The sequence below is a fragment of the Pseudopodoces humilis genome, chromosome 1, assembly GCF_049639895.1.
Source record: "Pseudopodoces humilis isolate 2021_Gansu_Grassland_sample_001 chromosome 1, ASM4963989v1, whole genome shotgun sequence".
Classification (NCBI taxonomy): Eukaryota; Metazoa; Chordata; class Aves; order Passeriformes; family Paridae; genus Pseudopodoces; species Pseudopodoces humilis.
This window is the reverse complement of record NC_142200.1, coordinates 121334757-121358663: the sequence shown is the minus strand read 5'-3', so window position 1 is coordinate 121358663 and position 23907 is coordinate 121334757. Positions and strand designations below refer to the sequence as shown.

Genomic DNA, 23907 nt, shown 5'->3' with positions numbered 1-23907 from the left:
TACAAGAGGTAGCAGCTTAGGACACGGAGCTATTTTAAAATTTTGATTGCTGTGACGTATGTAGGTAGGAATCATAGAAACACAGAACATCTCAAGTCAGAAGGGATCCATAAGGATCATCATGTCCAACTCTCTGCTCCTCACAGGATTACTTAAAACTAAACAAGTCTCAAGGTGACAAAGTCAAATGCTGGAGTCAGGAGAAGAGTGCTGGAGGAGAATTTGGAATTATTTAAGACAAAACCTGTTTACAAATAAAATACTCCTTCTTTAGAGGAATGCTGTTTAGGAGTGTCTGAGGGAGACTGAAGTATAAGTTGGAAAAGACATGACACCCCTCTGTACTTGTTATTGTTACTTGTTTATTGTTACTTGTTATTGTACTTGTTATTCTTGCTGGCTTGAGATACTTAATCCCCATTCAGAGATAGTAGAGAGTGAGCCTGAGAAGGCAGCTAAATCCCTCTCCATGAAGAAAGGAAGGCAGAGAGTAAGTCACAAAGTGTGGCTGAGTACATGGACTGTATTGCAGGCACATGTTCCACATGAGAATGGTAGAGATTCTGTGTCATAGGAAGGAGATAAAATGGAAGCAGTGAAAAAGAAGATGGAATTAGCAAGAGAAGGAATAATGAAAAAGCATATGATGTGTTTCCTGTGTGCCTCAGAAATTTTATTATAATCACGGAGATTAATGTTTTGAAAATACAAATTGTCATCTAAACCAATTTAGATGTAAGCTTACCTTGCTGCATCCCTGAATTCTTGAAAGACATTCAATTCACCCTTGAGGCTGCCACTTTGCTATCAGTCCCTTAAGATGGTAGATAAATGTAGCATTTTGCTGCATAATAAGGAATTCCTCAATTTGTAATTGCATGAAGACCTTCAAACTTTAGTTTATTGATTTGTGATTGCATATTAATGTACTTGCCCAAAAATTTTGTAGGAAAAGGAAATTATAGTGTGTCAAGAATATAAAGTAATTAAAGTAAAAATAGAACAGAGTGCTAAGTGTCAATATGGATGAATTCATATTTACTGGTTGTAATGCTTCCTTGGACCCCAGAGGTTTTTACAAACTGTATGCTTTGTATTTGTATGTAACAGTGACACACACAATGTGGCAGCTGTTATCAAGCCCACTATATAAAGCATAACTGGCATGTATAGTGGGACATCTTTCTTTAAAAAGCAAAGGAAATGGTAAATGGAAAAAAACAAAGAAATTGGTAGATTTCAGATGTAGTACATTATGTCTATTTCCACACAAAATGCTTTAAATAGCCCAGTTTAATGCAGTGCTGCCAGGCAGTGTAATATCTGAAAGTGGTCTTTCATGTTAGTTTTTCATTTTGTTGTAGGTTATTTTAGAAAATAGGTAGCTACTGCTTTCTTATACCTAATTTTGTTTTCTTTATAGAGCCATATTGGATGGCGGAAAGAAGCAAAGCGACTGCTTCTTGTGATGACAGATCAAACTTCCCATCTGGCTCTTGATAGTAAATTAGCAGGAATTGTAATTCCCCATGATGGAAACTGTCACTTGAAAGATAATGTGTACATCAAAGCTACGAGTATGGTAAGGTATATGTCATAGATTTTGCCTTGAGAGAGGCAATGCAAAACTGTGTAAAGGAGGTTTTTAGACTTCTCTGAAAGCATTGTTTTTATTTCAGTTATTAGAACAGTATTTTTCCAGGTAGGCAAGTTGTGAAATGAAGAACTGGTCACCTGGCATGTTGGCATTCTTTTTGTGTCGACTAAACTGTTTTGGAGTCTGAAAAAAACAGTACACAGCAAAGGAGGATATGTTATTATTTTGGTGTGGGTTTTTATTAGCATCTCATAAGAATCTCACACATTTTGTATAAAATATAAGTAGGAAGTGTGTGGTGTGATACTTTGTACAAGTAGAAGCTGGGAATAGGAGAGTTGTACAATCATGCTCACAAGACAGAGACAGTGGCTATGATTTATGGTCAGAGCATGCACAGGAGCATTGGTTGAAAAGGCTTGGTAAGACTAAACCAGAGGGCATGCAGCATCAATGAGCTACTTCAGATGAATGGAGTAGCATTAAATGCATTCAGATTTCACAGTAGAAAGCCAATGTGTGGTAATACACACCTCTGCAAAAAGTTGCATCAAATCTGCTGTAGCAAAATAAGGTGCCTTCAACATATTTTTTTAGCTTTCAAAATATTTTCTTCAGTAATAAAGTAGTCACAAATAACTGAAGAAAGGAATTTTTGCTTAAGAGTTGTTGGTTTCAACTTTTGTGGGTATTTTCTTAAATAAATTTGAATTGTTTATTTAAGAAACATGCATCACTTCTTAATTGCGATGTAATCCCCAGAAAGCAGAAGTATGAGCTGTGGTACAATTTGAGCACAGCGTGTACAGCCTGTGTTCAGCCAGAGCCAGAAATGTGCAAGTGAAGTCAGTGAGGGCTGGTGTAAATGAGGTTAGACCTGAATGTAATCCCAGCAACTGTTATTTACGAGGATAGTGAAGGAGCAGGAAGAGGCTCCTGGCTGTTGTGTGATCATGAAATACGAGCGGTTTCTGGGAAGCAGTGAGTGTTTGGGACCTTGCTGAGTGGAGGAGGGAGATCAGTGTGTGCTTACAGGAAGGTTATTTAGATTTCCGATTATCTGACGTTCTTGCATTCATATACTCCCTCTGTCACCTCTTGGATATTTCCTCACAGTTGTCAGAATTTTTTTTTCCATTCTAATCAGTCCATTCAATTTATTCTACTTTGAGCAAATAATCCTGAAACTTTTCTTTACCAAAGCAGAACATTCTCTGTTTTTCTCTCTTTTTAGTTTCCTAGTTGCAGTGTTATAAATCAGGGGATGTTTGCTCTGCTTATTAAATAATTTCTAAAGGTACAAATATTTTTCTGGTGTTCAGGATTCCTTTAATAATAAAGATATTGTCTATTTCTGAAAAAACCAAACAAACAAAAAAAAAACACTGTATTTATTTATTTTCTGTCCAACTTCAGAAATTAATTTCTGTTGCAACTGGAGAAACTCACCAGTGGAAAATATAGAAAAAATTAATATCTTTCTAAGCAGCTGTGCTGACTGAAAAAAGGTGTTTTAACTGATATTCTGCATCCTGGTTTGAAAGATCATGATTTTATTGTCCCATATGGAAAAAGAAATCTCCATGATGACTACTATTGATGCATTTTATGAAATTAGTTTTTTTAGCCACCCAAATAAAATTACCTTGAAAAATGCTTAGATCTGTGGTGGCACATTTAGATCCATGTGTCTTCTGGCTGCTAACTCTTTTTTTTTTTTTTAATATGGGCTAATTTTTGCATGCCCACATGTTTACAGTAGGCATGCACTTAGTACTAGGAATTGCATTTTCTGGAGCAGATGTGATGACAACACAAAAGTGTCTGTGCTGGTTTCTCACTTTTTTCTTCTTATCCATGGTACATGTGATTATTTTACTTATAGATATCCATAATGAGACTTCAAATGAATGAGTAAAATCAGGGGGCTGGGAAGACTATTTCATATTTAAATGAAATATCATGAAAATCTGTCAGTCTTTTAGGAAACAATATGAAACACAGTTTTAGATTTTGTTCATATCAATACAATTTTGTTTGGCTGTGTTAAATTAGAGAGACTTCTGTAATCATATTGTTTTCCTGCTTTGATTCTTAGCTTTGGGTAGTCATGAGAAGATTGTATTTTGGCATATTTTTATTTCTTACTTGTGCCAGTTAAGAGAACTTTGCTTTGTTTGTTTGAATAAGCTTGGCCTTTACATCAGAAATGTTTCCACTTAGACATTTTTCTGCATGTTTCTTTTTAACTTTTCCTAAGCAGTCAGAGAGAGGTCAGCAAAAAAAAATCATGATAGGAAAGAAATCTAGTCTCTTTTAATTAGATCTGTGCTTGGTTAACTCCCTTTCTGAAATATTTAACATTTGTATTAGTTATCTTCTCAGCTTAACACAGGAGGTTAAAATAATAAAATGAATGATGTAATTAAAACAAGAAAGATGATCTAAAATTAAACTACGTATATCTGAGCAGTAGTGGGAAGAGATAATATAAAAACACATGAAGTACATCAAGGTTGTCGCAGCAAGCAAAGTGAGGCTCCATGAGTGACCACTGGTACCTTATGTCATCTCTATACATGCTTAAAATTAAAAAGCTAGTGTGGGTCTGTTGATGTTTTTGGCTTTGGTTTTGGTTTGTTTTTTTTTAAACTCAATTCTAATAAAAAGAAACAGGAAGCTGGACACTCTAGACAGTTATTGATGACGAGTATATGGAAGTTCAGCCTTCCTTGTGAGCAGAGGTAGCCTGGGGATCCTGTCCCTGCAGCTCTTACATGTCTATGGGTGTCATCTCATGACTTCAGTAAGCTCCATCTGAATTAGTTTTTTGTTTTATGAAGGCTTGGAAAGCTATTTCTGATACTGCCGATTCCAGAGTTCAGCTAGTAGTTGCAGAGTTGTTGAGGGGCCGCTCTGCTGGAATTCAGACAGGTCTAGTATCATGTACTAATCAAGAAGACTGACTTATTTTGCCACCATCTCATGATCCCTTGATACTGCCCCTGTCATTCCCATATTTATGGTGCAGTAGGTATTTGCAGAAGATCTGTCTCCACTCGTGTCCTGGGACCACTTGTTGTGCTGTGATCTGCCAATTGCACGTGGCCTGTAGGGTTGTGTAGCACAGTGGAGGCCCTACCACTGTGCTCTGTGCCATGGAGAAGGAAGGAGGGCTTAGCACTGTGCTGTAGGCTACTTTCTCCATCTGGAATTGTAAGAAGGCCTGTTTAATATTGTGTTATCTACCTTTTGTCAGTTATCTATTATATCTATTATATTATCTATATCATCTTTTACCAAAGTGTTGAAACATTGGGAGAGTCATATACTCTGACTGTGCCAAGAAACTCTTTTGTTCTCTCTGTACAAGGCTCTTTATAATGGTGCAATATGATGGAAAATGGATTTTTACTCCCCTGCATTACTTTGTCTCAGTTGTGTTGCTATTCAGATTATTGCTAGCAGAGCTGTTGACTTGCAGGGTGCCTTAAGTAACAAGGGACAATCTGAGGAGAAGGGGAACCGTTCAGTGTAGTAGACTATGTTTGTGCAAGAGAGAGGCAATATAGGACAAATTGTGAAAAATACCAGGAAAAGAAAGACAAAAAAAATAAAATGTGGGGGATAAAGGTTGAAGTACCTGACAAGTGGAGGTGTCCAGATGAAACCTCTTTGTAAGTGTTGAATTTACTTCTTCAAAATTATTCACTTAAGGCTGGTTAGTAAGTGGTGTTTTTGAGATACAGTTTGGTTTAGAGTACTGGAGCTGAAGGGATCTCACATAACCCAGGTGTACAAAGCCCACTGGGATCACAAAGACCCCTTGAACTTCGCCAGATCTTGGATGGAAAGATAGCAACACAGCTCTTGTTCTCAAATCCGTGTCAGATCCCCTCAATGAGAAGTGTAGAAAAGCAGGCCATTGGCACAGGACACACTGTTGTAGGTACTCCACCAAATAGAGCAATGTATTACTGAGGACAAGCATAGCTGTGGTTAAGAAAGTGTAGCAGGTAATCATGGTGAGGACTGGAGTCATAAGTCCTTAGGTAGGTCTTGAACGCAGAGGAGAGTGCTGTCAGTCGTGAGATAAGCATAGAATACTGACAATGCCAGAACCTGATCCAGTGGCTGCACTTGATACCAAAATATATGTCTGAGAATCAAACATTTTTAATTACCCTCCTTGCTTTTCCCAAAAGCACACCTTATCTCAGTGCTTCATGTTGGACTTTCTCCCTGACTTTTGCACAAGAGCCCACCTCTCATTCCCTGTTCTTCTAAATGGACCATGGACCACATCATACCCATATTTCTTAAGCATCACACTCAAACCAACAAAACAGTACTGTAGAGTAAGTCCTCCCACTGTGCAGCAGATCTTCATAGTTGGCAACAGATGAGCCTGGCTGATGCCCTGATGACTTTTTTTTTTATTATTTTTTATTCAAATGGCTTCATCCTGGTTTTGATGTTGGTCTAGCATTCTCTGTACATTTAGAAGTTAAGATTGAATTGGTTTTGGAAATCTATAATGTGTCATATATGAAACATAAGATGTTTCCCTACTAATCTGCAATCTTCTCTTTACTGTTGTATTTTTCAGGAGCATCCATCTCTTGGGCAGCTCTCTGAAAAACTGATTGACAATAACATCAATGTTATTTTTGCTGTTCAAGGAAGCCAGTTTCATTGGTATAAAGTAGGTTAGAAACTTGATTTTTTTTTTTCAATTTTGAGGGTGAAATATTTATCCTTAAAATTAAAACTGCATAAATTATTGTCTTTTTCATAGGATCTGTTACCTCTGTTGCCTGGTACTGTCGCAAGGCAAATAGAATCACAAGCAGCAAATCTCAATGATTTGGTGGTAGAAGCCTATCAGGTATGATGAGAGTGGCAATGTTGTATGTAATATTTGTACATTTTTCATCTTTCATAGTCTGAAGTTTTAATTTCCAGGATCTTTTCTTCCATCTGAAGTGCACAAGGATACATTCCCTACTTTTCCTAATGTCCAGGTGGATAGGTGATACTATCTTGTGATAGCTCTCAAAGTCCCAGGCTGTCAGGGTCTCAAAGGCAAGAGCTACTGTTCTTTAATTTCTAAGGGTGATTCTAAATATTCTGTTTTATTCTCTGCACCTGTTTCTATGTCACTTCAAAAGATGGTTTATTTATTTGAATTTTGGCACCTCAGATCTTTAGTTATAGACCAGACAACGCTGTCTAGGCACTATATAAATTCAGAGCAAAAACCCAATGCAGTATCTGGAGAGTTTTGCACAATAATTTATGGGAATTTTCAAGGAGGTAATTTGAGAACGGTGGATATAGTGAAAAGCAGCATCTATACTGTAAAAAGCGGTATAATAACTTGGGGGTTTGAGGCATGGAAGTGAAGAAGAGTTTTGATAGAGGTTTGGGAGAGAACAATGGAAATGGCTTTGTGAACTCTTGCTTGGAGTCATCAATTGAATGTAATAGTTTGGGAAAGAGACAGCGATAGTATGGGAAATAGCATAAAGTCATTTTCCACACATGATTGACACAGAATGGCAGTTTGAAAGTGAAATAGGCATGTAGTTAGTGAAGGAAAGAGGGTATAAACAGCTTTGAAAATGAAGCCAAGAAACAGACATTTGAGGTACTAGAGCATGGGGAGCCCATAGAGCAGCATCTAAATGAATGTGATGGGTTGCATGGTTGAATGCTGTAAAGCTATGCAGCTACTCACAAACATTCCATTTCAGAAAGCTGAAAACTCAGGTGTCACTTTTTTTTTTCATTAGTTGGATTTGGGAGGCCAGAACTATCCATTTTCCTTGCTTAACCACAGAATCAAGAAATTTGCTTACAGCAAATTTGCTATAATGAAGAGCCAGCCCCCGTGACTGTTCCTAGTCTATAGAGTGCTTTTGCACACATTTTTCTCACTGTCACATTAGAGACACTGGGAAAAAGGCAAACATATTCAAAAGCAGAAGAGTTTAGGAATAGTCAAATTGCAGACAAATTCTCACTGGTATTTTACTTCCTCATAAAGTCGAGAGATCTCATTTTGAATATGGAGGTTTGCAAGAAGTTGCTGGCATAAAATTTTGAAAATTGTAATCCTTTTGTATGACAGCTTTACACTGTCCATCCTAAATGGAAACACAATTCCTACCCAGTGCAGGGCAAACATTCAAAGGGAGGAAATGAAATTTTATGAAACAATAATTTAGTTCAATAAGAGATTTAGTGGGACTTTCCTGGTCCAGCCACCCCCAGTTTGTTTTTGCTTTATTTTCATTTTTTAGACAGTCTTTCTTCCCATCATAGCCTTGAGATTTTTATCATAGTGTTAGGGGCTTTTTAATATATAAACACATGGTGAACGTGTCTTGAATGTGTTGCACTCTAGAAAAAAATAAAGGACTTAGGTAAGAAAATAAATTCAGTGTTGATATTCAGTGACAGTGGGCCTCTTGCAGTCTTGTTCCAGGCAGGGAAACCTTAGGCTTAGCTATGGAAAACCCTGGCTGAAAATCCCTGGCTAAAAAGCCAAAGATGAGTCACTAATTTTCAAAAAGTTACTCAGATAAACATGTGTTAAGATTTATATAATTGCATTTCCATTTGTAGCAGTAAAAATAACCCACTAAACTCATTTTTTAATAGTAATATGACAGGAATTCTGAAAATCCCTCTGTGCAATTTTCAGCTCATAAGTTTGTACAGAGCTTTAATAAATTTTTAAATGGTCAAGGAGCAATATTTCTTCCTTGGAGGAAGCAGGATTTTAGATCATGTAGTAAATACAAGTTACAAAGTAGTTGCTTTTTCATTATTTTTTATTGCAAAAATGCCCTGATGGGATGTGCCAATTGTTGGCTTATACAGTCTTAGCTGACCCAGAAAAATCAGTAAGAATAATCCCAATAGCCTTTAGGTCACCCTAAGGTTTGTTCAGAGAAAACTTTTCCAAGACAGATGCAAAATATCAGAACTTTTTAAAGTCAATTAGGAAACTTTTCTGCTGGATAACAGTGGTCATACGTGTGTTTACTGTTGTATTTTAGGTGTGTGGCTAAAAGGCAGCGTCGACTCAAACAATGAACAGTTTTTGTTGCTCATCGTTGTTCAAATTGTGAAAAATGCAGTCTCAAAACCATGTTATCAAAGCTGAAAACATTTTTATCTGGAAAACCTAATCCTCTTTATCAGAATTACCAGTTCACTGGTTGTGTATATTTGGAATGTAATTGGGTCTCTACATGGAAACAATGCTTTAATTCATTCCTTTATTCACACAGACAAGCTTTCTTCATTTTTCGTCAGACACAGGAGCTGTACTTGCTGTTAGTCACTAATGTACATTACATATTTTGAGATGCAATGCAATTAAAACTTGTTTTCTGGTTACAGAAACTAATCTCTGAAGTGAAAATTCAAGTGGATAACCAGATCCAAGGTCTTCATTTCAATATCACTGCAATCTGTCCTGATGGAAGTAAAAAAACTGGCATGGAAGGATGTAAAAATGTGGGATATAATAAAGAAGTATGTTGATAGTTCTCATTCTTCAAGAAACTGGGATACTTATTTTTCTGTTTGGTTGGGTTTCAATGGTGTGAAATCTTCTAGGGATTTACTTAAACTGAAAATGGATTTATGTGATTAATGATCACAGGCTTTCTATTATTCTCTGGGTTTATTTTTCCCGAATCTTATTTTAATTCTCACTAATCCTGTGGAACTAAGGCTCAAAGCCTTTCCTGAAAGCTAACGTCCATTAAAACTTTCCTTCTTTGTCCTCCACTGGGCACAACCACCACATCCATTGTGATGAAATCTGTACGTAAAGAGGTTGAAAGATAATCACCCAGTGGAAAAAAATAACTGGAATTTGTGTTCCTTGATCTGTACTAGATGTCACCTTTCTCTCTTCTTGCTTTAGTAGTCTTCCTGCACAATCAGGGTTGTGGATGATTAGTTTATTTTATAAATCAAATTAATAAAATAATTTATTCTCATTTGAATTGGTGCCACTTACTGAATGAAACAGAGCATCATGCACCATGAAAATGCAGGGGAAGATGTCTGGCTGATGTAAAGAACATGTTTTTTTTCCCAGAAAAACTTCTCTGTGCCTTGATATATTTATTTACTTGCTTGGACTACTGGAGTAATTCTTTTTGCTTGCCAGGAAGAGATCTGTGTTTCTAGAGAGCAGGGTCAAGGAGTTCTTTCCTGCTTGACATGTACATATGTCTCAGCTAGTGTGAGAAGTAGCTTGTGTCTCTGTGTAGAAATAGCAAAACAAATTAAATACGTGAGTTGTAATGTAAGTTTGAATGCATTTTATGATCTTCTGAATTTTGTCTGGATGCTGCTGATTGTAGCTTCTACAGTTTACAGGAGATTTGCTGGTTTTATTCTTAATGCATCTTTTCTCTGCTGTTGGAGAAACTTGCTCCCTGGGCATGTCATAAGAAACAGGACTGGAATTTGTTCTGTTTAATGAAAAGAAAAATATTTACATCTGTTTCCTTTTAATAAAAAGCCAAGCCAGTTGATTGTAACAGATTGCATGTGGTCCTAAACCTCTACGGCTGTTGAAAATGAGCCATCCTTAAGAGATTAATTTATTTTAACCGTAAATCCTTCCTTCAGTATTTGTTTACAGACAAAATGCTTTTCCTTAATTCTCACATTCCTTTCATTGTCTAATCCTTCTTCCTTCCTTTTCTTACCAAAACACAAAGTGGATTAAATTCTGGAAGAATCCTGTGGCCTCTTCAGGGTGCAAAACTAACTTTGGCTATTAGCAAGTGTCATGGTGGTGTAATTATTTAGTCACCACAGGTTTAATCTATCTGCTGCTGTGTTCAGAATCAAATTTCACGACTCATATGCACAACATGATTTTCCTTTCCCTCCCATTTCCCTGCCATTCTTCCAGTACTGTTCTGTACCTGAAGATGATTTTTATTGGCAGGGCTCTGTGTTGAAGAGCACATTCCCTAGCTGCAGCCTGTCCTCCCCACGTGATACGCACCTGCTGTATGAATCCATTTCTCTATAGCCACACTTTTGCCCTGCAACCCAAGGGAAGAAAGCTCAGTGCAGGGGGAGTGTGGGCGGCTGAGGGGTTATGTGTGTAGTGGCACATTTGAGAAATGAGAAGAAAAGCAAAGGGTGAGACAAAGCCTGTGTGCCCCCTCAATATGACATTAAGTGCATGTTTCTGCACATCATTCTTCTCCTGTTGTCCGTGTAGGCAGCCGCAGCCCCACTCGCCACAAAGCCACCATTGTCCCCAAGGGCTGGGTTGTTCTCGTGTGGGGGCGCAGCGGGAGGGAGAGACAGTGATGAGAGATGAATGGCCTTAGTATTTGTGGATAGTTTCAACCTCATATGTAATCAGTTTCTCGGGGTTTCTCCTTTTTTTATTTGGAAGTCTTTATTTCTTGGTAGTAAAGATTAAAGATACTTGCTTCTTTTACGTTCTTTTCTCACTTTTTCCTCCTGGTTACATTTTCTTTGTGAGGAGACAAGAGTTGCTGTATATCAGGAAGCTGAAAAAATTCAAAACCTTAGAGAGAATACCCTGTCAGAAGAACACTGGTGAAAATTAAAAAGCCAAAAACCAATTGTGAAATATCGGATTGATATCTAGCGTGTCACACATGTCAGAGCTGTCAAAAACTTTTAGAAGTGTTTGATGGAAACTCTATGGCAATCACCTAACCACCAAAATGGTTGTTAGTCCTGTGCCAGGATTACAAAAAACTGTGGGAGCTGCTGCTGTAGATGCTGTCATTGCTGAGATGGTGGAGGATGGTGGTGATGTGCATGACATGGCCTGGAGTTAGGCACTGGGTCCACAGAATTGGGAAAAGTAACTGCTAACGTGTGAGCCATTTCTGTGTTTTGGTAGGAGTAGCCAGGGCCATCCAAAAACCTCTGTGGTTTCTATGTGCATGACCAATTCTGCAGCAGGACATTCATTATGATTCTTTTTATGAAGAGTATCTCTGTTTCTGTTAGTGTATTGTCTTGCTCAATCTAGTCCCAATTCTTACCTGAGTATTCCTGTGATATAACAGAATATACATATTAAATAATAGCAGGATGATGATGATATTTCTATTTCCATTTAATTTGTGTTAAAGTTTTCTCTTTTGCAACTATGCTTTCTTAACTTGAAAAGTAGACTTCTATCAATCCCCTATCATTAGGATTTTAACTGTATTTGTGATGCCTATTGTTACTAATATATCATGTTTGACAAGTGACCACTGTGTGTTTTGCTATTATCAGCTCATGTGCCTTCATATACAATATAAGATTCTGCTGTATTTATGTGTTAAAAATTATAAGCAAATGTAAGCAAGAAAATAATAATGTTAAATCCTTTTTTATTTCTTCTTAGGTGCTTTTCAATGTATCAATTACAATGAAAGGATGCTATACAGCTGGAGGGAGAAAATATGCCATACTTAAGCCTATTGGTTTCAATGAAACTGCCATTGTCAATGTGCAGCAAAGCTGTGCCTGCCAGTATGGAGACAGCACAGGGCACAAAAGAGTGTGGGCTGATGAAACTTCTGACAGCAAACAGTCCCCTTGCAGTGACAATAACTGTAGCTCTAACAGAGACACACTCCCCTCAGAGAAGTGCAGGCAACACCAGGGCCAGCCCATCTGCAGTGGTCAAGGAAATTGCATAGAGGGAAAATGTTTCTGCCACAAAAACAAGCTAGGCAAGGTGTATGGCAAGTACTGTGAAATGGATGATTTTTCCTGCCCGTATCACCAGGGAAACTTATGTTCTGGTAAGTTGCAGCATTTATATCTGTATTTTCTTGGTTTGTTTTGTTCTCTGAGGCTACTGTACATGATGGAGCTGAAAACAATGATATAAGGCTGTCAATAACAAGAATTGTTTGTGCAGAATTAGTGTGGGAAATGTCCTGAACATCCTGTTAGGAATTCACAGTCCTGGGCTCTCTTCACCCCAGGCATACACACTGTCTTCTAAATTTCACCACCATTTTCTAGGGGATACATTGATATTTTTTCTAAGTTTACCTATTTTAATATTTAAATCTCAAAATTCTTAATAAGTAATGATACTGATTTCTCAAACAAAAAAATAATATTATTCCAGGAAGTTAGTTGATGGATTTCAGTCTAATGGGAATATGAGATACCGAGAGATTAGGAAGGGATCATAACTTCCAGGTGAGGTTCTGATTTTCTACCACCCTAAATCAGTCCTGTGAGAGATACAGTTGCACTTGATTTCAAATACTGGTATTAAAATGAATGCTGTAGGGAATACTTGCTTCAGAGAAGAGACTCTAAGTGAAACAGAGTTGTTAGAAATTCTTATGTTTTGTAGTCTGCTTTATGGTAGGGAAGACGGAAAAAAAGAAAATAAAAAAGGAAAAGGAGAAAAAAGGAAATGGAAATGGAAATGAAATTGAAAATGAAAAATGAAAATGGAAAGGAAGGAAAGAACCTGGCCTGTGCACATAGACTTTTTGTCTTTCTTCCACTGAATCTTGCTGTTTACTTGAATGGAATGTTTTCTTGCTAAAGAGAAGTTTGTTTACTTTGCCTGAAGACTATTTTCCTGGTCATTGTGTAATTCCCAATCTCCATTGTTTTGATCCAAAGCAAAAGAGAAAAATTTAGTAAAAGGTTTTAGAGTGACATCATAATAGCAACTTCTGCTCAGCTCAACAATGAACAGCAGCCTTCAGTATTGATCATGCCAGTAAATTCAGTCCAAGCTGTTAACTTAAAAGCTAATTAGAAAGTCCAGGTCTAAATCTGTTCTGTTTAACGTAAAGCACAAGCAATACAAATGTATCCATCTAAACTTTTTTTTCTATGTTTTCATGGAAGCATATGACTCCAGACTCTCTGTGTTGTAGGTAATGGTGAATGTGAAGGTGGTAAATGCAAATGCTTTGCTGGCTGGGAAGGTGATCGTTGCGAGTGCTCATCACAATCAGCAAAGCACTGCCTGAATTCAAAGGGCCAGATTTGCAGTGGAAGAGGAAAATGTGTATGTGGAAAGTGTGAGTGCACAGATCCAAGAAGCTTTGGCCGTTTCTGTGAATATTGCCCTACTTGTAACAAAGGCTGTGAAGAAAACTGGTATGTTTCTTGTGCTAGATTTGACTTTTTCACTCCCTAGTGTTGGAACATGAAGAAATATTTTTGCTTGGCTAGATGCTATATTTCTTACCTATTTAGACTGTAGGAAAACGGTACAATTCATGCTTGATACTCCTGTGTGTAGTTGGGTTCACACTGGCAACTAAGAGAAATGCATGTCAGCATCTGTTTTAACTTCTTCATATGAGATCTCCTGGATAGGAAATAAAACCATAAATTTGTATTTTTAAAAATGGAAAATAAATCCTACTTTTGAATGTTATCAAGTCCAGTAACACTTTCCACATTTGTTTTTGCACACTCCTTGTGCTTCTCAGCTGAAAGAAAGAGGAGTGGAACTAGAGCAGTACTTGTGCATTGTCACTGCCATTGATCAGCAGAGCAGAGCGGGTCTTACCCAGAGAACAACTTTCTTCATTGTTCAGTTTCAAAACACTTAGTCTTTTCCATCCTAGTCTCAAAGCATGTAATTTTTCCTTACTCATGTAAAGGAAGGGACAGAGTGCAGGTGGAAATGAGCAAGCCCAGGAGGAGAAAAGCTAGACCAGGCTCTCACTGATGCACTGTGTGGTCCGGGCACAGGGAGCAAATGAAGCCCTTTCCTCAGACATGGCTCTTCTGCACCCTCTCCTCACACATGTCATGTTCTGCATTTCACTGTAGCCTAGCGGGTGAAAGGTCAGCCTTTCATTGGAAAGGTCATTGTGCTCAAAACAGAATCATTGTTTGTTTGTATTTATCTCAATTATAGCTCATCTGGTGAATATGCTGGAGAGCCAAGCTTGGCCACAGCTGAAAAAGTTGCTGCTAAGATTCCACTAGATAAAATGCTTTCTGGCTTACACTTGTTCAAAGTCACTGTGAAGTGTGTGCCTTTAAAAAAATTCACAAGATGTCATATCTTCATTAAAAATTCAATTAGGGTTTTTCTGGGGGATCTCTTGTGACATCTGTCTCCTTCAGGGCTATATAGTGAAGATGGTAAAACTGAGAGCATTGCCTCCCACTTACAGTGCTCTCTCTAAACTGCCCAGCAGTGCAGACTTACTTAGCTTTGTCTTAGCATAGCAAAAATTATTGACAAAGCTGTGTTTCCTCTACTTACCTCTACCCTTCAGTTCCAGTCTGCATCTGAATGAGACTGATTGGTAAGGAAAGACTAGACAGGAACTGGAGGCTGAAAGCTGAAGAAAGCTGGACATTAGCTGCACCCTGTGACAAACTCACATCACAAAAGGCAGAGCAGGGATTGGATGAAGGTGGCTCAAAGCCAAAGACATGTTTTAGTTTGCAACTTCAGACTATCTGGTTCAGAGTAGCATCAGAGGGATAAAATGCTGAGAGAGGCATCACATTTCAGAAAAAAAATAAATAAATGTCGTAATGTTTTTACCAACAACAGGAAAGCATTACGTGCAAGCAATACATCAGCCTGTTGATACAATCTCTTAAAAGGCTGTGCAGAGAAAGACATAGGTTCTTGATTATAATTTTTATTTTACAGGAACTGTGTTCAATGCTATCATTCTAACAATGTATCTCAAGTAATACTTGACCAGTGCACAACCTCATGCTCTTACCTACTGCATTATATTGATAATACTTCAGGTAAGTAGCATTTTCTAGATAATTTTAGTAAGAGATTAAAATCTGTTGTGACTAGTAATTGAATTTGCCAATGTTAGAATGCCTTTCAGAAGTATATCACATTATTACAATAACAAAGAAAGAAAGCAGGAAAAAGAAAAAAAATCATTCATAGCTTTAGGGAAAGTAAAAGATAAATAATAACAGGAAATAAGATTGCCAAGTATTGCTAAGTTCAGTTTTCCCAGCTCCTTGAGAAATCATGTCTAATAATGATGAATCCTGCCTGAGCAATGCTTAAAGAAATATTTATAAAAATTTGTTATGGCATCTGTATGTTTTATTACTTTGGACATGCTTATGTTATTTGACATTACCAGAAACAAGAAAGAAAGAAATACAATACTTACTTCAAAATCAGTAATGTTTGAATGTTCCTTTCAAGTATAAAATACTGCAGTTATGAGGGCTGTGGAAGAATAAATCTTTTTTAATAAAATCTCATAAAGTTTAATCACTCTGTGCAGCAATAAAAATGCAGGTAAATGGTTACTTTTGTCACTTAACATTTATATAAATCTTTTATATTACAGTTCATAAATGAGGAAACTAATTGTGAATACTTTTTTCATAACTTTAGTATTAAGGAAAGCTTAATAGTTAAATGTGTTGGTCTACCAGTAAGGAGAGCACTGGACAAGGATTCAGTAAAACACATTTCTTTCAAATTTTACCAGTGATCTTCACTGTTGTCTTGTGAAGATTAAATTCTCTCTGCCCCAAACTTCTCTAATATTTCATCCTCTCTACTTCAGCTATAAACTCACTCATCTACAAAGAATTTATGGTGGGCAATACAAAGCCTGAGTCTTGGTTCTGTAGATTAAAGTAATAACAGTTACACTATTTTTCTACAATGGATCTTGATCTGAATTGTCTTTCTTGATATACTCAACTATAAAAACTCACATATGACAACTTTTCCTCTTAATTTCCCTTAATTTAATTTCCCTTCATTTTTATCAGGCTTGTATTACACTTATGTGACATTACTAAGCAGTGGTGGATATGCCTGTTCCGTACATTAGGCTTTACTTTTGTGTTTTCCTTTCATTGTAGATTGTTTCTCTGGACGAAACTACTTTAGAGTCTTTTCCATAATCTTTATAGTTACCTTTCTGATCGGGTTGCTTGTTGTCCTCATCATCAGACAGATAATTCTTCAAGGGAGTAGCAATAAAATTAAATCTTCATCAGATTACAGAGTATCTACAACAAAGAAGGTAATTGATTTCAGAGCCATCATCTTCAGTAATCTTTTTCTTGCATATAAAAGTTAGCTAATTGCTGATAAAAATTGTATCTTCTCCTTCAAGGATAAGATGTTTTTGCCTACAGTTTGTACAAGAACAGTAACGTACAGACGTGACAAACCAGAGGAAATAAATATCGACATCAGCAAGTTGCGATTAAACGAAACTTTCAAGTGTGAATTCTGAAGACTGCAAATGTCTATTTCCATCATGCTCAACTTTTAAAAAATTACCTTTTATACTCTATGGGAGTCTTGACTGTTGCCATATGGTTTTGTGTTGTGCATTTTGTTGAATACTGTAACAAAGTGACATGTAAACATATTCACATTATGTGATTATGTTTGGAATATAGCTGCTGTATTTTTTTAAATTTTGTTTGAAAGAGAAATGTGCATTACTACTGTTCAGAAACATTAGTGTTGATGTAGCACTTTAGCATATTCTAATTTATTTAGTTATGGCCTAGAATGTAGATACAAACCGGTCTGACAAAGCACTGATCTCACTCTACATGTAGCTAGTACTGATGTGCTCTGTGGGAATGGACAAAAGCTGTGACTGAAATATTAACATTGCTGTATATTATAGCAATAGATGAAACTATTAAAATGCTCTTAAATAGAGTAAATGGTACTTTTATAGTTCTCTCAGTTGACAGATTCCACTGATTTGTCTGCTCATGCCTCTAATCTTTTCCTCATAAAAACAATGGGATTGAATGAGTGTTTAGTTCCTGGTATGGGAGCATGTTGTGTATACACACACATATGCATGCACACACAGGTAAATTATATATATATAGGTTTTTTTGTATGAATGATGTCACTTAAGGATAATTTATTTCTGATAAAGAGTAATTTTTAGCTTTTTTACTTGTTTAAATATAAACGCTCCATTTTATACAAAATTTAAGGTGTTTGGAAACTGAGTGGCTACAGAAAGTGAGAGTTCCTCTATCCAACAGCATAGTCTACATGATGATCACTGCCAGCAGACTACACCTTTAGAATAAGCAGCATCAATTCCATTGCAAATAGATAAGTTACACCAGAGCTGTGTTTGGTTTGCTAGCTACATGTCAGTGTTTTGCCAAATGAGGACTTGGATCTTTTGGTATGATGTCAGGCATAAGTCTGATTTTACATGTGCTTTTTTCCTCTATGTAAATTAGTTGATGAGATTAGGTTTTCTAAGTTTTTTTGTAACCACTTCAGTTTTTTGTGACTGTGCATTGAGAAATGTGTCCAGTGTGTGATGGAGAAAAGAACCTGCAATTTAGAAGAAAGTGAGAAAATAGGAGTCTTTTTCTCAAGAGAAGACATTAATTGACTTTATAAATATGGATCAGATTCTGCCTTCAGAAATGTGCAAAACTCTTCCAAACATAGTGGGACCAACATAAGCTGATCTGAGAGCAGAATGTGAGCTACAAAGTCAAGCAGAAGCATATTTTTATTTTTTTTAATCCCTGAAACCAGCTAGAGTGGTAGAAGACAAGTTGTTATATGCTCGTTGGAAGTGTCAGTCTGATTTAGTAATTTATGCTGCTGAAACCCTATGGAAATCTGATCAACCTCTAATGCACTAAAACCTTGCTGGTAGAAAGAAAAATCATCTCAGAAGACAGTGTATCATTTTAACAGCATTTATTGCTAATACTAAATATTGTCACTATTTGTCATAGATAAGAGTTACAGAAACCAAGCAGGATGTCCTTATGTGCAGTCTTTAGAAATTATTTGTATTTCCTATTCTGTATTTCTTCTGTAAATTCCCACTGAAACCTGAGGACTGTGAGGATTGAAAGGAAGGCAGGATGTAGAAAAATGATGAGTGTTTTATGAGTGTTAAGTTTCTTGGGTAATGGATCAAGTGGGATTGAAAAAAACAATATACAGACAGTGGGCCTTTCATTAGTCATAAAAGCTCTAGACCTTAGGGGTTGTTTTTTTAAAAAACCCTGTAAATTGTACTAATAAGTGTTTTTAAAGCAGTCTCCAAAATAGGTCCTGAGCTTTCTACCACACAGGTAAAAGTGTCTCATTTAACAAAAAGAGTGTTTCTTTACACTGACCCTGACTTTTGTGATAGCTTAATTGTAGAAACTTAGTTATAGATTAATTCTGTAATTTATCAAGTACACCCTAAACTCTGATTTTCTTTTCAAGTATATAGGACTGTTTTCCTTCTGTGTAAATTAAATTTTTCCAAACAATTTGTTTTGGTGGGATAAAGATATAAGATTGATATCACAATTGATGGCTATTTGTGAGTGGGAAACAATCTCTGGGTGTCTATTTTAACTTAAATGAAGGAAAAAATACTTAGTGGAGTATATCTAAGTATATAAAAAAGAGGCTAATTATGTTCTTAAAACAGTGTGATAAACCCTTTGGAAAAAAAAAAAAAAAGATGCCTCAGAATGTATTTTCACCCCATAATGGCCTTTAAAGCATGTACTAAAGCATTTACTGAACTGATAATTATCCTTTTTTTCATTAGCAATTACTTTTCACTGTTAGAGGGAGTTCAGTTTTGTGGGTGAGGGATAATGGAACTGGGTTCTTGGTGGAAGAAAGACTTGAGCTGTAAGACTTGAGACATCTTCCAGACACATCACATCACACTGCTACTGCTTTTCTTCTGTAGCACTTGGCATGGGAGTGCTGCCTGTGAAGGGGCACGGCCAGTATTTCCTTATCAGACACCTGCCTGAATGTTTAAAATTCTCTGGTCAAATAGAGCAGACTCACAGGACAAATTGCACTGTAAGCTGCTTGCTGTCCTGAGACTTAAAAATGTACATAAATTCTAAAAAAAAAAATAAAAAATTGAAAAAAAAAATTTGGAAGAAAAAAAGAAAAAAAGTTTTTTTGCATCTCCCTCATGGTTTTGCTGTATTGTGGAAGAGGCTGGTGAAAGAGAATAAGCTGCTGCTAATGTGACAGGTCAAGGCTTTTAGAAGGCCCGTGGGGAGCTTATACAGAGCAGGATTCTTGGGAGGAGGCTTTGTTTCTAGGGATGGAATCTATCCATGAGAAACTCTGGCTTTGCTTGGTACTTGTTTCCCTCTGCCTTTGACCATGTTTTTCAGAAGAGCTGCTGCAGGAGATGAATAGCTCAACAAAAGCCTCACTATTTAGGGAGCTGTGTTCCCTCAGCACATGACCTTAAATGAGAAAGCAGCCTTTAATTCACAAGGAATTTCTTCAGTGATTGCAGAGGGACTGTGCTTCCTATAGTACTTAATGTGGGAGATATTAAAGACAAATTAGTTCATATTGGTTTTCAATGTATTGTGCATCAAAGATGCTCATAAAAATACGAGAAAAAATAACTAACCTCAGAATAGAATGTTCCAAAGTTCTCAAATAACGCTTCTTATACTTCATTTCTTCAAAAAAATTTTTGAAAGAAGTCAAATAATTTTACTGCATGCTTATGTCCAAAAATATACCAGCAGATACTGCCGCATCTCATCATTGGTTTGGGGAATTGTTTTTAGATTCAGTCCCACAAATGGAACATGTGCATGACTTTTCACAGCATATTTCTTACTGTTAAAATCCATATGTATGTTTTCAAATTCTAGTCCCCTTTTTTGGGGGACTTTGACTCATTATTCGCCTGGAACTTCAGAAATTGCGTATTTATGTAATTAAAAAGTATGTCTTTTACTTCAGATTTCTTTGAGTATTATGAAATGAAGAAATGCTATGAAATAGTTATTTCCAAGCATCATGACTACACTAATAAGATTGCTGCAGAAGTGTGTGGGAAAATAGTTGTTTCATCCAGAAACCGTGCGCATGGTATGCAAGGAATTTTCATTGTGCCCAGCTGAAATTCCCTTACATTTGCAAGGACGTTAAAAATGAACCTTAAAAAGGAAGGATGTTCATATGGGCATAGTTTACATTTTAGCTATTATTTACAACTGGATTTATTTTTTCCTCTCTATAATGTCATGAAAACCTGCTATGTAAAGCATTCTTCAGACTGCAGTGGAAAAATATTATTTTCCCAGTCTGATCGTATATAATATTTATTTCCTGCTTAGTGCATGTTTTGCAAAGCATGGGAGTAAACGTGTGAAACAGCTTCAAGCACCCCTCCATCCTAAAATAGACATAGGGTCTATGGTGGTGACCAGGGCAGAGATTTGGAAGAGCATGGCTGCCTGTGAGGAGACTTCAGGAGGAACTGGGGCCTGTGGCTCCCCACAGCATCCCTGCAGAAATGGTGCTCTGAAATCTCACTTCGCCTTTTGTCAGGGCAGGAAACCTCTTCAAAGTAGGTTGGCTTGGCGGCTGTGGTGCCCTAGGTTTGCATGGCAGGCACTTGGCCCCGCACTGGGACTGCATTGTGTGCAGTTTGAGCGCTAATGCTGCGGGCTTTTCGCATCTTTACTCATCAAAAATGTCTGCACACAACCCAGCAAGGGACAGCCTGTAATCGTGGATGCTGCAGACCTTCATTAAAGCTCCAGGGGAGCGTTTGGGCCCCTGCCCATTGACTTCCCACCAGCCCTTGGATCTCCACCAGCCAACCTTAAGGAATGTAAGCAGTAGCTGTAAAGGGCACTTCTCACAGGGGCATTTGTGCTGAGCCAGTGCTGGGTGACTCCTACTCTGCCCCGAGTGCGAGTGATGCGTGGTGACAATGTCCTGGCTCACATTTTGCAGCAGAGGAGGAAGCAGAAATGAAGCAATACTTAAGAAAAACACTAATTTTTAATTCTGATCTTGAGACTGCTGTGATGCACAGGTATCTGTTGGCTCTTACGGAGAATTGAAATTTATGGAGAGGGGGGAAAAAGGTTAACGTTAACCAGCAGGAATGCATCTTTATAGCAAGCCAAATCAGCGGGGTTTCACTGAGATCCAGCCAGCCCAGAATGGTTGGCCTGTCTGGGCAGGGGGTGGTGGGGGAAAGTAAAAACCTAAAATTTCTGGATTCTTAAGCTTTAGAAATGCTGTTCTGAATTGCATGTTCTCTTTATTTCCTTTTCTGAACATGTTTAAAAAAGGTACCTATGAAAAAAAAAATTAAAATATTTGGCATTTTTAAAATAATGACTTCTGTCCAAATTCTAACATTTTATCCTGATACCTATATTGTATTTGGGCTGTTTCAGTTATATTTTGAAGGGAGATGTTGAAAAATGAGTCTTGCAGAGGCATTAGTGTTGGATGAATTCACTGTGCTGGCATCTTCACTCTTACCTACTACTGCTTCAAAATTTACTTTAAAGTGTCTTACTTAGTGATTGTGTGACAGCTATTAATAATACTACAGTTTTAAACTTTCTGTTTTACATATACTACCTTTTGTAAAAAATAAATATAGAGAGATAAATAATGTGTCTCTAGATTTTATGCATAGAGAATGTTAGTAAGGGAAGAGGTTTTAAATTTGATAACTTCTTACTGCTCATTTTACATTTGAAATGATACTTTTAAATCACTACTTTTGTTCATCTGGAAATATACTGAATATTTTATTATTTAAAATAGTATACTTTTATAGCTATTTTATTAATTTCAGTTGACTACTAACTTCTATTGTGATATTTATTAATGAGTTACACTGTAGCATATTGAGATGTTTATTTTTCTATCAGAGCTGTAACAACTATGACATAGCATTATTTTGATGCAACATCATTGTACTTGCTCTTTAAAAAATAAAATCAATATTTAATCCATATCTATTTTTCATATTTTTAATGTTTTATAACATATAAAATATAACATATTTTAAATATGTCTGTGACAAGGAAGAGATGTTCATCTCCTTTTAAAAGTATAAAGCACATACACTGAGGTTCACTGATATCCACAAAGGGAAGAATATGATTGTGAGTATTTAAAAATTGAATACTGTGTCCAGAGAGATAAAACACAAAGAATACCTTGTCTATCAGATATAAGCAAATAGGCAGATGCATATTCGAGATGAACTTTGAGAAGATGGGAAGGAACAAAACACTATGAGTTTGGAGGTGCAGCTGGTTTTCCTTTCCCAACCAATCTGAAACCTGAATGCACCAGAAGGTGCCAGTACTTGGTAGAAGACAAGAACATTCTTCCTGTGTAAATACAATCTCTAGAACAAGTGGTTGTGATAGCTTCTCTTCTTCCTCACTCTGTTGGGTGGTAGAGGAGCTGGATTTCTGGGAATGGGTAAATCTCTGCAGATGCCTCATCTGTGCCACTCACTGCACAGTTGGGTCACTTCATGAGTACTGGTGAAAACATGCCACTGGTGGGGAAGGTGACATATTCTGTCCTTGTGCAGAATCAGTCATAGCATTTGCTTTGCACAGTGGCATAAAATTGCTCTTGAAAAGGACTTTAGACATCCCTTATATGATGACATGTAAAATTTGCTGTGATGCCTCAGTAAGAGACATCTGGGGCCTAAAGACACCTGCCAGACTGGTAAAGCTACCTGTCCATGCTGCTAACATGATCCAGTTTTTGTTTTAGGAGTGAGAGACCTAGGATCAAGTGACAACAGATGTGTTCTCAATCATCATGTAACTTAGTGACCAGGACTTAACAGTAAAAGAGAAACACTAAGAAAAAGTCAAAACTGGAAGGAAAAAAATAAGTGAGTATCAAAGGGAAAATCTGTAAATCTTTGTTGCTTCTTGTATCAAAGTAAGGAACATCATCTTAATGTGTGCGTGGTGAGACTGAGAAATTTCCTTTTACAGATGCAGTAACCAACCTTCACTGACACCCAGAGCAAGAGAGGCAACAAGCCCTATAAACAGAAATACACATTTTCCTTGAAAGCTCTTTATTGAGAAAACATTACTGTTGTCATTACTCAGAGTAAACATAAACCTAGATCTGAAGTTCAGCTGTAGAATCAAGCGTATAACGAGCCAGAGCTATAGGCCTCTATTTTGCCATTTGGCAGTACCCGTGAAACTGAGGTTTTGTTAACACTGAAGTCTCCCATAGCCATATCTTATGAAGTGATGGTAAGTGCTCTATATAAAATCAATGTTTCTCACTTCTTTCCTATGTTCTGTAATCCAGTATCTAATTCATGCCCACATACCATTAAATATCCAGGTAATGACAGGGTTTTTGACACTGGAATTGTATTTGGCCAATTTTTACCCAGATATATATACAGTTGTCAGCAAGGGTACAACAAATGTGTCTCTAACATAACGCAACTGCTATTTTGTTGCAGATGCCATTGCCAAGG

The 23907-nt window shown here is 37.0% G+C and overlaps 1 protein-coding gene across 1 annotated transcript in view; it reads left to right on the top strand.

Moving 5' to 3' along the window:
- The window catches only part of ITGB8 (integrin subunit beta 8), a 46497-nt gene extending 24110 nt beyond the window's left edge, over positions 1–22387 (top strand). Inside the window, exons 6-14 of the mRNA XM_005518866.3 lie at positions 1424–1582; positions 6207–6302; positions 6396–6485; positions 9011–9145; positions 12021–12423; positions 13531–13756; positions 15282–15385; positions 16484–16647; positions 16741–22387. Coding sequence (XP_005518923.2) covers positions 1424–1582; positions 6207–6302; positions 6396–6485; positions 9011–9145; positions 12021–12423; positions 13531–13756; positions 15282–15385; positions 16484–16647; positions 16741–16863 — 1500 coding nt within the window. The 3' untranslated portion in view covers positions 16864–22387. The remainder of the gene's footprint in view (positions 1–1423; positions 1583–6206; positions 6303–6395; positions 6486–9010; positions 9146–12020; positions 12424–13530; positions 13757–15281; positions 15386–16483; positions 16648–16740) is intronic.
- Positions 22388–23907: the final 1520 nt, after the last annotated feature.